Source organism: Anguilla rostrata, chromosome 12 (genome assembly GCF_018555375.3).
Source record: "Anguilla rostrata isolate EN2019 chromosome 12, ASM1855537v3, whole genome shotgun sequence".
Lineage (NCBI taxonomy): Eukaryota > Metazoa > Chordata > Actinopteri > Anguilliformes > Anguillidae > Anguilla > Anguilla rostrata.
The window spans coordinates 14,775,257-14,787,822 of NC_057944.1; the positions used below are offsets into that span (position 1 = coordinate 14,775,257).

A 12,566-nucleotide genomic window follows, 5' to 3' on the forward strand; every position below is an offset into this window, starting at 1 on the left:
CGAAGTTGGTTCACTTAATTGACCCCCAATAGTGGTTTAGGCTACTGATCGCCAGTTTGTCCATGAACTCCAAATTGTTACAAATGAGGTTAAAATAATACAACCGCTCTATTGAGTTTGGAAATATCGATTTCCGAGATGACTGCATTGTGGTACATTGCTCCATCCAGTAGATGTCGCCCGCACCCAAACCGGTGAAAACCTCCAAAGAGCCGTCTTTCCTGACGTTGTTGTTGACAACCGGTCCAGTGCCAGCTACGAACAGCTTCAACGTTATTTCGCTCCTTTGCCTGCACCACAGCGTTGTCTCTAGATCAGTATTTATTTATTTACTTATTTTTGTATTAAGTAAGGCGCTCGGTTCGTTGAGTGCCGTTATTCTGACTTGCTGTGTGATCAGACTGCCGAGGGCGCGGGTCTGCTGCAGGTAGAGGTGGTGAGGGGAGGCCGGGTCGTGCCTTTTTACCTGAGGGGTCCTTGCGCACTAGAGCTACAGAAGATGCGGGGGCGAACCCTTGGATTTCCAGCCTGAACTATGGTCGCAAAAATACAGCAGACAGAACTACCGGCTCACAGATGGAACCATAACAAGTGCAATACAGGTAGCTAGCTGTTTGTCGTCTATTTTATGCGTGATAGATTGTTATTTCAGCCCTGGTGCACAGGTGCAGAACGCAAACTAAATGCTAGCTTATCTAAATTAATCGAATGGTTGCTTGCTGTGAATGTGCAATAAATGTGCTCGTAGAGGATTTCAAATATAAGCTAAATAATATACGCTGTAATAATAGATCGGAAGAAGGCTCTGTCTAGACAGATAACAAGGATTAATTTCTGGGGTCAGCAGAATGTAACATGGAGTCCGGAGATGTTGGTGATATAGTACGAATGTGAGTAATAACGGTATGCAACGACGCCCCATAGTAGACACAATAATGATGCTGGTTTATTTTGAAATTTTGACAATTTATTCGTGATAACTGGATAATATATCCTAGGCGTATAGTGAAACAACCGCCCACCACTTCACTACAGCCTATCCTTAGGCAACTAAGGCCACATTACCAAGTGTCGTGCAAGTGCACAATTGTCACCTCCTTACAAAGGGCATTGTTTTTGTTTAGATGGGAGAAAGCAGTGAGGGTTACGGCTAGAGATGGGTTCACAGGCTGGGCGTCGAGCCCCCGACTTCTGGGTGAATTGGGAGTCGGTGGTATGACTGTATGAGGAGCAGTCATTTTACTCGCACGTGTCCGTATTTGCACTTACATTCGTACACAGAACGCTGTAGCATTCTTGTGAAAGTCTGTTGAAACTCATATTATGCCCTCCTGAATATCGGACACTCCCAAACAGAGCAGCACGTGACGCCAGTAATGTTAAGTTTCGAAATTCAATCAGTTTATCAGCTTACTTACCCATGCCACTGGGTCAAACCCAGTGCGGTGTTGCGCCTTTGTCAATCGCTTTGGCGAAATGTTTTGGTTAAACAGATCATGTTAGTACCCCTTACAGTTTTGAATATCGGTGCCAGTCATGTAAGACTACAGGAAAACACTTTGCCTGAGTTTTATTTTTTCCTCAGACTAAATGAGAACATAAAAAAAACATTTAAGAGGGTTGCTGTTGAGCATTGTTATGAAGGTAACAGCTGCAAGGACTTTTGAACCAGTTTTGAAACAACCTGCTGTGTGCCAGCATTTATGTTGAACAGAGAGGGTTGTTTGCTGCTTCTCCAGACAGGATCATTTCTCAATCCCAGAATGTCAGACCCCCCCACCCTACCCCCCTCTCCTGACCCCTGTGGATGCTGGTCAGCACAATATTTGTGTGGAGAAAGGTGGTGAAGCACACATTGGTCAGCACAGTGTCAGGAAAGAACAGGTTGGTTTGTGTGGTGTAAATTCATCTGGAAAACCATGGCTTGGTAGTGCTGACTTGGAATTTCTCCAGAGTGAATTTGGAATAAAGCGTAAGTAATCTCTTTAAGAAACCAATGCTGTTAGAGAGATGGGGGACCAGGACACTTGGGGGTAATTGACTGGGTGGAGGCACTCTCTCACACACCATATTAGAGGAAATATTTTTGCAACAAGTATTTGATTCCTAAAGTGAATGAAGACCAATGGTGGATAGCTGTCAATGTTTATATATGAAAGGTGTTGTTAGGAATGTGAGAAGAGGTAAATGTAAAATGTCTAGCTGCGTGTTTATAGTTGAAAAAATAGTTATCTTCTAAACTGACAGTTTCTAACTCGCCTGACATCAGACGTAGATGACACGAAGAATACAAAGCAGGACTGTAACTGCACAGAGCTCTCTGCTGAAGACAATATTCTTTTAGGGTTCTTATGAACATATTCCTTATTTTAGGGTAATGTACTGTAAGAAGGATGCATAAAATCAGTTTCCTCTTAGCTGTATTACAATATTTTTGATCACTCGGTCATTTAAAAAACAGGAGAAATGTGTTACATGCTCTGTAAGTGTCTTATTTCTTCAAAATAAAGTTGTCCATTAATTCATATTTTATACTGAATCAAAATACGTTTTCAGTGACAGGATAGTCAAGATAGTTCTTGATTGTTTTTTTTTTGTTTGTTTTTGACCCATTCTTTCAGTGCTGCCTAGTCAATGGAAGTGTAATTTAATTCTGTATAAATTCATTTTACCAAGGTAAAGTTGGTAGTGCTGACTTGTTCTACTTTGATTTATTTTCTGTTATCTGTTAGGATTGTACAGTTCTTCACTGAGATCTGACAAGGATTAATATTTATTTCTGCTGTCAAATTTTGCAATGACTCTTCTTATACATTTTTTGTAATATTTTAATTTTCATATCAGATCCAAAAAAAATAATTTTACATTGACAATATCTGTTATATTGATAAGGTATTCTATACATTACATTACATTTCTTTGGCAAATGCTTTTATCCAAAGCGACATACAAAAGTGCATACCAAAGGTCTTTGAAACAACTACAAAACACAACTGTAGATACTATACATACTGCAGAATGTAAATACATGCATGTAGGCATGTATGTAAAAGTTCATATATGTTTAAGAGATTGGGTTATGCATACCTAACATATGCATTCTGTTTATTATTATTTATTTATTTTTTACAAAAGATGGAGCTTTATTGCTGCCTCAAGCTGCAATAGCAGCAGTTTCCATATTAAGTTCTTACTCAGACAGCTGCCAAGACATGCAGGTTTCTAGGGAAAATGGCGATGAGGAAACTCTCGGGCCAAAATCCACATTTGACTGTAGTCATAGAAAATTATGGAAACCCCGCTGCAGATCATATTAAATTGTGCTTGTTTTTAATTTGTTGTTTACCCAGCCAAGAGATGACATCATTATTTCTGGAGGTGTGTGCCAGCCTGATTGGCTGGATCGCTCCCTATGCTGTGCTCTGTCACCTGAATGGTCACCGTGGCTACGAGTGGAACTGCCGCCTGGTCACGCTGTTCCACGGCATCCTGGTAGTGTGTGTGACTGCGTACATAGGCTATGTGGATGGACCCTGGCCTTTCACACACCCAGGTAAGAGACCCACATCCATTCCACTTGTTTTTATGCTTTAATTCTGCTCTTTAGTGCACTACTGACCTGCATGAAGATAATGCCCGACTAGAATATTTTCTCATTTCAAGATGAGTTTTTCTTATAAAGAAATAATACAGTAGACATTCTTATATGTCTTTTCAACAGATAATTTATGTTTGAACATGCTTTCTTCCGGTGTTATTTCTAAACTAAAGAAAAATAAAATGTCTGAATTTATTCTTTAACTAACTTTAGTACTTTATCCAGCTTTAGGTGTGTTAAATGATTGGCTGATGTGTTTGTACTTGTGACTGTTATGTGCATTATTTGTGTGTGTGCATGTGGGCATGCGTGTGTGTGTGCGTGTGCATGCGTGCGTGCATGCCTGTGTGCATGTGCAGGTACGAAGAACACGCCTCTCCAAGTCACCGCACTGGTCCTCAGCCTGGGCTACTTCATCTTCGACATGTGCTGGTGCGTGTACATGGGCACGGAGGGGCCGGTGATGCTGGCGCACCACACGCTGAGCATGCTGGGAATGGTGCTGATACTGTGGCTGGGCGAGTCGGGCATCGAGTCGTGCGCCGTGCTGTTCGGCAGCGAGATCACCAACCCCCTGCTGCAGCTGCGCTGGTTCCTGCGGCGGCTGGGCCGCTACGAGGGGCTGCTGGGCGACGCCGTGGACCTGCTGTTCGTGGCGCTGTTCGTGGCCATGCGCATCCTGCTGGGCGGCTACATGCTGTACTGCGAGCTCTCCTCTGCCCGGCCCCGCCCCGTGGTCAAGGCCGGGGGCGTGGCCATGTATGCCCTGTCCTGGGTCTTCATGGTGGACATCGCCCGCTTCGCCCACCGCAAAGCCAGCACCAGGTACCGCCGCTGGCAGGAGCGCCTTAAACTGTCCAATGGACACGATGGAAAGGTGGACTGAAAAACTCCATAATTCTGATTGGAGGAAGCACCTAACCCTGCCCCTGATTATCTTAATATTAATTTCAAATTCCCTTAACCTCACTGCTCAGATTCAAGCAAGTTCTATGAAGGTTAGACCGAACAGTGCTTCTAAGTTTCTCCATTCTTCAAAGGTAATAGTCCAACTTGAAGAGATTCATGGCGAGCATTTTGTTGTCAGATGTTCGTCTGAAATATTAATGTAATATTTCAAAACATGAACATGAGAGAGAAATTTTCAGCAGTGTGCAGCAGTTCTAATTTAAACATAAGGACATGAGTCAAAAAGAATGCCTTTGTTTATATCCCCATGAAACATAATCAAGTCTGCAACACATCGGATGATTTGAGGTATTTTACAAACTTATTGTTGAGATTTGTCTCTTAGCAATGGTACCATCCCCATCACTCTTTGACCAGTGTGCTGTGGTCCATTTTTGGGTAGGGTGCAAGCCTACTTAACGTTTAGAGAAAGTAAAGGCATCCATCCCATCTGAGTTAACTTGGGAGGATTGGGGAAAAAGTCTGCTGTACTGCGAACAGTTGATTATAATTTTCTCAGATTGTATTTTCTGCTAGCGGGATACCTTTTGCTCATGTTGACATTTCTTGCAGACCTTTTTATTACAATTTTTTCTATTGGTGAAACAATATTTTTACATTCTTGGTGCAATAGTCTCAACTCTTATTAAAAAACACAGACGTGTGTTTTTAAACTGAAATATTTCCAAAACTCCACAACTCCTCTGTACATTTGTACAACTCTATAAGTAAACTTCTCAAACTTATGTATCTTGCTTGAAAATATTCACATAAATACTTCAGAATGATTTTTTCTCCATTAAGAATGTCAGCAACCTTCTAGGAAAAGCTGAGAAATGTACAACACCACTGTGAAATGGATAAGAGAAGAAGAAAGCTGACACCAGCAGAGAGCAGGTCCGGAAGCATATTCTGGACCAGGCTGTGACGTTAGTTGTGACTGTTGTGACTTAAGTTGTGGTTGCACACTACGGCCTGCTGTGGTACAATATATGGCAATATTAGACTTTTAATTGAAATTATCTGTTGTTGTCTTCATTAAGTGTACTCAAAATGTTGAGAGTAGGCCTTGTGTTGGCTTAAAGTAAGTATCAATTGACTATAATTTTAACCAACTGACCAAATGTTTTGAGTAGGATTTTATGACTCAGTGATAGACAGCATGTGGCACTGAGCAGTGTAATAACTGTTCATGTAGACAACATTGCTCTGATGGCACTAGCTTTTCAGAAGGGCTTCTTTGCAAACAGCAGGCTTCCTTCAGTCTGGTGTACACTATGCAGTGGAGAATGGTGGCATAACATTGCAGTAGAGTACATCCCTGTATGGATATCACATTTTTGCCCCATGTTGCAGTGGAAATTGAAACAGCTGCTTGGGTATTTCACATGTTTAAAACTGTTTAATGTGAATATGATTTTTATTATTATTTTCAAATGTGTTTGTTTATTTGTTTGCTTTTCTTTTGTTTGCACTTTAACAATTGTGAAAAGGCTCCACTAAGAAAGCCACTTGAAATGCTTGTGCAATCCATAGAGGTTCCAGCATTTCTTGTAAAACTGCCATCATTTGTGAAATAGCGGTATATGGTGATGACTTCAAAATCTGTCAGCCCAATTCTTGGAGCACTGTATAATAGAAGAATAAACTGCTATGGTCTCGTTATTAACAAGCAACGTAGTGCATCTCCAACAAGACTGAAGATCATATTTTTAGATGGAAGAAATGTGTTTGTCTGTATGTATTTTCTATATTTTTCAAGTCTCGTCTGCTCACAATTTTGTATGTTTGAACAAAGCTGTGTTGTCATTATTAAAACTGTCCACTAGATGCCACTGAAGGCACATTTGTAAAATTTGATCAAAACATTCTAATCAGTCCTTGTTCCTTGTTAACACTGACATGAGGTACATCTAACTAAGCCATTCAGTAGAGCTGTTGGTTTTATTTAGTGTGCATATGCTTATTAAAGTGCTAATGTCACCTTATTAACAGTTGTTAAATGATTGACAGTTATGTGCACTTGAAACATTTTTAATGAATCCTGACTGAAAACATACGCACTGGTATGATAACTTTTACACAGCAAAAAATAAATGTTTATGTATATAAAAGTAAAATATATTGGTATTCGTGATTTTTTTTATTTTGTGAAAATGGGAGGGGTTGTCTATTCTAATTATATCTTCAGCATTTCATTACATATACAGTATGTACAACCCCAACTTGTGAAATAAGACGTTGTGACTAGAAGTGTACAGTATATACAGTCATTTGTGATGACAACCTGTATTGAATATAGCAGTTATATGCCACTTTGGTCTCGGGTGGATATGAGTTAATTTAACCAGATAATATTGATGAATAATTACAAAAACCTGATCCATATTGCAAAATAGTTGGATTGCCTCTAAATGGTTTGTTCAGTGTATTGCAGTATATTTTGTTTAATGTACTGCAGTTTATTTTCAAACATATGGCAATTCCCTTATAGTGTAAGTCCTGCAGATATTGCTTGACAATACGAGCTAATGTGGCTGGTTGCAGGGCCATGCAGTCACAGTATTGATGTAAATCTATTCTGAAATGATTCTTTGAGATATAATTTGAAGGCCGCCTTTGGGTTTTTGCTTTTAGAGAATGGAACACTATTCAGCCGAGTGAGCAGCACTATGATTAATGGTCCTGGCGTTTTTGTCTGTTAGGAGAAGCTAGGTGATGTTAGGACCCTATCTTTTGGCACAGCACAAAGGAAGAGCATTGGGCTACATAACTGTAATCAGCACTGGGGAGTGGTATCTAGAGGTGAAACTTTCGTGTGAAGCCTTTACCCCGACTGAATGGAATTGATTAGGGTTTTGTTTTAAAAAATTAATATTGATGTTCATTTATGGTTAAAAACCGTCAACCAAATATTGGGGTTAAAAGCAGTGCTCCCTGCATGAATTCTGACTGTTCTGATATGCTTTGGTTGTTAAAGGAATGGCAGTAAATATCATTCCCACGCAATGTTTTCCGGATATTTTTCAGTTTTCTGCAGCACTGTAAGTATGCTGTTGTGCTGGTAACAGTAAGACAAGTACAAGGCTGAAAAGGAGTCTTATTTCTTGTAAAAGAGTCGCTCTGCTCTGTTCTACTCCACTAGTCAAGTTGCTTGACTCCTGCACATTACAGGTGCACATTACAATCTATTCATTGTACACTTGAAACTTGATTATTTGCTAAACTGATGCCCTTATTCAGACTCCTGAACCTGCAACTTCTACTTGCAGTTCCATCAATGCAAAATCCATCCATTCAAAACCATCCATAAAACAATCCTCCAAACAAAGGCAGCCAAAATCAAACTGGTTATATTGATGTATTCTCAGACATATTGGACCAATTAAAATGGTCTTAGTAATGCCTTAAACCTCAGATTTAGACCATTGATCTAGACCACTGTACTAACAGGAATTGTTGTTCATAATGGACTGAAATCAATGTTTAATGGTATACAGTGGCCATACAGTTGGCCAAGTTTAATGCAATTTCTTGGCTCATGTACAAGAAAGCTAACAAAAGATCTAGTTATTCTGGGTGTGGCTTTTGCATTTGAAGTCTGTTACTGTTGTCTCAAATTGAGGAAAAAGTGTCAATGCCAATAAATCAGGCCATCATGAACATTTTGAAAAAAGTAATCAGAGATATAGCCAAAACCAACTGTGTCAAAATCAACTGTTTGATATTGTTAGGAAGCATGAATTCTGAATGCAAAAAGCCCCAGAATCAAACAGGAACTGAAGATGGCTGCAAGCAGCAATACAGGCCTGGCAAAGCACCACCAGGGAACATACCCAGTGTCTGGTAGGTCACAGACTAAGGTAGTCATTGAATGCAAAGGATTTGCAACCAAGTAATAAACATGACTACTTTATTTAATATTATGTAAAGGAATATAAGACTAAAGGGAAAGAGTAGAAAGTGTACTCAGCTTTTAAAAATCTCATTTCACAAAATACCGAAGGGGAGTAGACCTATACTCTTATCTGTTCTTGGGCAGACCTTATTTTCTCCTTGAAAATAATAATAAATAAAAAACTGTGTTTTGATGCGTTGCACATCACCATATCCACAATATTGGAATGAAATTAAAAGAGAATCGCATTATATACTATGTAAACTTTTAAAAATGAAAATACCGAGTAAGGTGTGCATCGAGGAAGATTTTTCAAACCACCAGACTCATAGATGTCCTAAAAATCCCCATCCTCTGCCGCATATTGCATGGCAGTTAAATATGGCAGATGAAATTGAGTGTTTTTGAAAGTCTGAGTTATTTGCAGTCGCAGACAACGTTAAAATGAAGGAAGAAAGTTTATCACCGATGTTGTGAGTTAGCCTAAACGGGCTCGGTTCAGATGGATGAATCTGAATGTCAGAGGCAAATTGGAACATCATAAATAAAATACACGGAAAATGTTTATTCCCTGTAAATAATTATAGGCCTATATTGAATAATGCCGTATATAATATTCTTTTTTAAAATATAGTTGTAGCTGTTTTCATCGTCACACGAAAAACAGTTATTTTTGTAAGGTTATATGTATTGAAACGTTTAGCCTAATTATTACACCTGTTGTTGTAAAATATATTTTTGACAACGATAATGTTGCTCAGTAGACGCTTTCACCAAGATGTCTTCTAGCTACAAGCCTTTTTCCTGTGGCGGAAGTCTACACACAGAAACGAGGGCGCAATTGGCCGGGCGGAGTGATTGGGAGACACTCTAAATTTATTGAAAGTAGTAAAATGTTTTGAGGGAAAAGACAACCGTGTAATATCATTGCGCTATCCAAGTAGGCTATTTAAATATTATCTGCATTTCGCGTCAGTTGTTCACAGACAATTTAGTTTTGTGTTTTGTTTGTACTTGCTTGTTCGCGGCACAAAAATATTAACTTGGCAGAACGGGAATTCCGCTAAGAGCACAGAAAAATGACTGGATTCTAAAAACATGGAGACAAGAGGAGTCGCGATCTGAAAGCAAGTTCTGTAAATTTTGTGCCTCGAGTGATAACATCGGCAGAACGCTGGAGATCGACTGGATTTTAACATGCATTGGACAACTAAATCTCCTCGCGTTGTATTTTTTTGTTGCGAAGAATTTATTCGAGACTTGACAAATGAACAAAAATAGAATTTGGAGTAAAGCAAAGCAAAGTTTTAGGCAACGTCTGTTTTTTGTGAATATTTTGGAATTTTGTCAAAGGAAAAATATATTGCATAAGAGGCTATCTTTTAATCCACGGACATGAGACCGGTAAAGTTTGGTTAATGGCAATAAACGGAAAATATTGGAGAACATACTGGTTTTTAGGTAAAAGCCCTTGCTACCCATAGTAACAAGGCTGGCAAACTGAGAGAGGCCTGCTCGAGACGGCTCTTTTTAAATTAATGGTAGCCCACAGACAAACGTTCACAGCTACTGGTATAACATTAATCTTTTGCTGGAATACTTTTTGACGGATTCATTTCTTCTTCTGCATAAGCTTATGGAATCTGAAAGACAGGAAAGCGACTGGTCCCGGAATATTTTGTTGGCTAAAAGGGAATGCTAACAACCTCTGACGGGAAACCGAAAATATGATCTAAAAACCACACCAAGTTAGCTTGGTATTTTATACCAAAATTAAAACGAGGTCGAACAGGAATGTGGAGACATTCGTGTTGAACGACAGAGGGTTGTTTGAGTGTCGAAGAGGTAAAGTCTTCAGTGCAGTTATTTTGTGAGGAATTGCATTAACAATGGGAATCGCACTTCTCTGGCGGAATTGACAAAGACGACCGCCAGACAGCGAGAAGGAAGCGTGCCGTGGAATAGCTAACAGTAGCCTGTTACACAGGACACAGTCGTGAAATGATCATCGCCCACAAGATAGACATATTTTAATAAATTGTTCACTCCTCGATACAGGTATATGCGTTTGATGACGATTTTCTGTAAGCCTGTAGTTTTTTTTTTTAATCAGCGAGGGAGAAAAATAGCCTACAAAGGCTAGTCTACACTGGACTTGGCAACGGCGATCAATCGTTGATGTGGCGTAATGGCAGTTAAGATGAATAACTGATCGCTGAGAAAAACGCACGTCTTTACGGATGTTAAGGAGAGACCTGATGCTTCCCAGAAAGACGGAGGGTTTTTTGTCTGCAAAATGCTAATTGGATAAAAGTCGGAGAAAACTAAAACGAAGCCCAATGAGCGGCATACAGGCTACAGTGAGTGACAGGTAAGGAGCGTTATGTAATCCACGTCGCACTTACGCCCTTGTTAATTAGCACAACCAGCCTGTATGATGTTGGGTGTAATTAATCTCTTGTTATTGGAGTAGCTGCCAAGCGGCTGCATTGAAAACCATGCAGTCATAAGGGTGTCTGAAGTAGCCTGTAGCCTTGGTCTGCCCTATGAAATGGCTATCAAGCAAAGGCGCTATTAAATAGCCTTGATTGCAAAGTATGATGCTTGCTTGTCAAACATCCTCTTTCTTGAATAACAATACGTGTATTCTGACGTTTTTCCTTGACGTTACTAGTACAGGAACATTGTGTTGCGATTGATTCAGGTTGCAGCCTGCTGCAGTTATGACTACTAGTGTGATGTTCAGACTGACAACCTGTGCATAGGCTATGTAACACAGTCTGTAAAATGAATTGCGTTTTAAGCAGAGATACAAAACAAGAATACGAGGTTAATTATTATTTACTTGCCCTCCTACTTGGGTAAATGTGAGGTGCGCAGTTTTGTTTCTTGTACTGGTAAACCGAACTGGTCAACTTTCACCACAACTTCAGGTCATATAGACTAACACTAAAGGGATGTCTGGGGACGTAATATGAGGTTAAATAGTCTTTAATTGTAACATTGTATCCGGGCATTGCCTTGGTGTTTATTGGTTGATTTCCGGCTCTACTGGACAGCAGTGACTGGGGAAACATTTGTCTCCTCGACGTCGGCACTAAACGGCAATGGACACTGATATGTGTTCACCTTGTACAAAGTTTGCCACAGTAGATTTTTAGTGTCCCGAAGGTGTTTAAAGAAATAGTGTTTACTCACCGTTAAGGTTCACCCTGTGCCGTGAGAACTGTGTCAACACCTTGTTGCACAGTACGACGCCGTGCCGTTACTGTGTTGCTTGCGTAGCTTTGATTTATAGGAGCTATGAGGTGCGCTGGGGTTGAATGATTTCATTTGAACTGATCCCTGTACTCGGAAGTAGATGTTTTTGTGAGAGTGCATTCGTTTTTAATCCGACCATATTGATCAGCCTTAATTGCATTGTCCTCAGGAAAGTACTGAATGAAGCATATGAAGCATTGTTTTTCTTTCATTTCGTAATAAACTGAACGTGATGACTGCGTTTCAAATCTGAGACTCATCATGGCTAAAGGTCAGCTGGACTCTCAGGACTAGTTTGAACCTGTGTGTTGAATAAGGTTAACATAGCTTAATTTATTTTCTTTTATTTAAACTAAGTCCTAGAATAAAACTCGTAATTGACTACCTGAATGTATCTGGCATTAGTGCCAGTACTATGGGCTGTGTGTGTAGTTCCATGGGCCATGGCTTGTGCAAACAGTGCAGTCAAGCAGCTGATATGATATGATCGGTCTTGACAGTCGAACTGAGAAGCTCTTCAATTTGGGGATTCTACTAATTGTTCATCCCATCTCCCTGCATGAACGTGAACACACATCATCTAGCACCGTCTCGTCTGGCGCCCACAAGGTCTGGTGGAGGTGCATGTTTTTGTTTTAGCGCAGCTGTACGATGCCTGATTCAGCTAGTTAACTAATCATGATCTTCTGTCAAGACCTTGATAAGTAAAATCAGGCGTCTCAGTGCTGGACTAAACAAAAACCTGCATCCACTTTGGGCCTTTTCCAAAAGGCTGGACATCCCTGATCCAGCTGGTCAGCAGTTCCACCTGTCGTCTTTGGCCAAGGCCAAGCATTACGTGTTCTTTCCCACCCATGCTAT

General features: G+C 40.1%; 2 protein-coding genes across 6 annotated transcripts in view; both read left to right on the forward strand.

Moving 5' to 3' along the window:
* The first annotated feature begins 197 nt into the window (after window positions 1-197).
* Window positions 198-6,708, forward strand: tlcd5a (TLC domain containing 5a). 2 transcript variants are annotated; one of them, XM_064302541.1, is made up of 3 exons: window positions 198-602; window positions 3,351-3,553; window positions 3,958-6,707. In XM_064302541.1, exons 2-3 carry the CDS (start codon window positions 3,358-3,360, stop codon window positions 4,482-4,484), a joined length of 723 nt encoding a protein of 240 aa, XP_064158611.1. In that variant the 5' UTR covers window positions 198-602; window positions 3,351-3,357; the 3' UTR covers window positions 4,485-6,707. The 2 variants fall into 2 exon arrangements, with proteins under 2 accessions (XP_064158611.1, XP_064158613.1); XM_064302543.1 differs by lacking the exon at window positions 198-602 and adding an exon at window positions 653-1,972 and having other exon boundaries at window positions 3,958-6,708.
* Window positions 6,709-9,277: 2,569 nt separating this feature from the next.
* The window catches only part of arhgef12a (Rho guanine nucleotide exchange factor (GEF) 12a), a 45,024-nt gene continuing 41,735 nt past the window's right edge, over window positions 9,278-12,566 (forward strand). For 2 of the 4 annotated variants that reach the window (XM_064303655.1, XM_064303656.1), the window contains exon 1: window positions 9,278-10,815. In XM_064303655.1, the coding sequence (XP_064159725.1) occupies window positions 10,784-10,815 (32 nt within the window). In that variant the 5' untranslated portion in view covers window positions 9,278-10,783. The remainder of the gene's footprint in view (window positions 10,816-12,566) is intronic. The other 2 variants (XM_064303654.1, XM_064303657.1) reach the window with 1 other exon arrangement.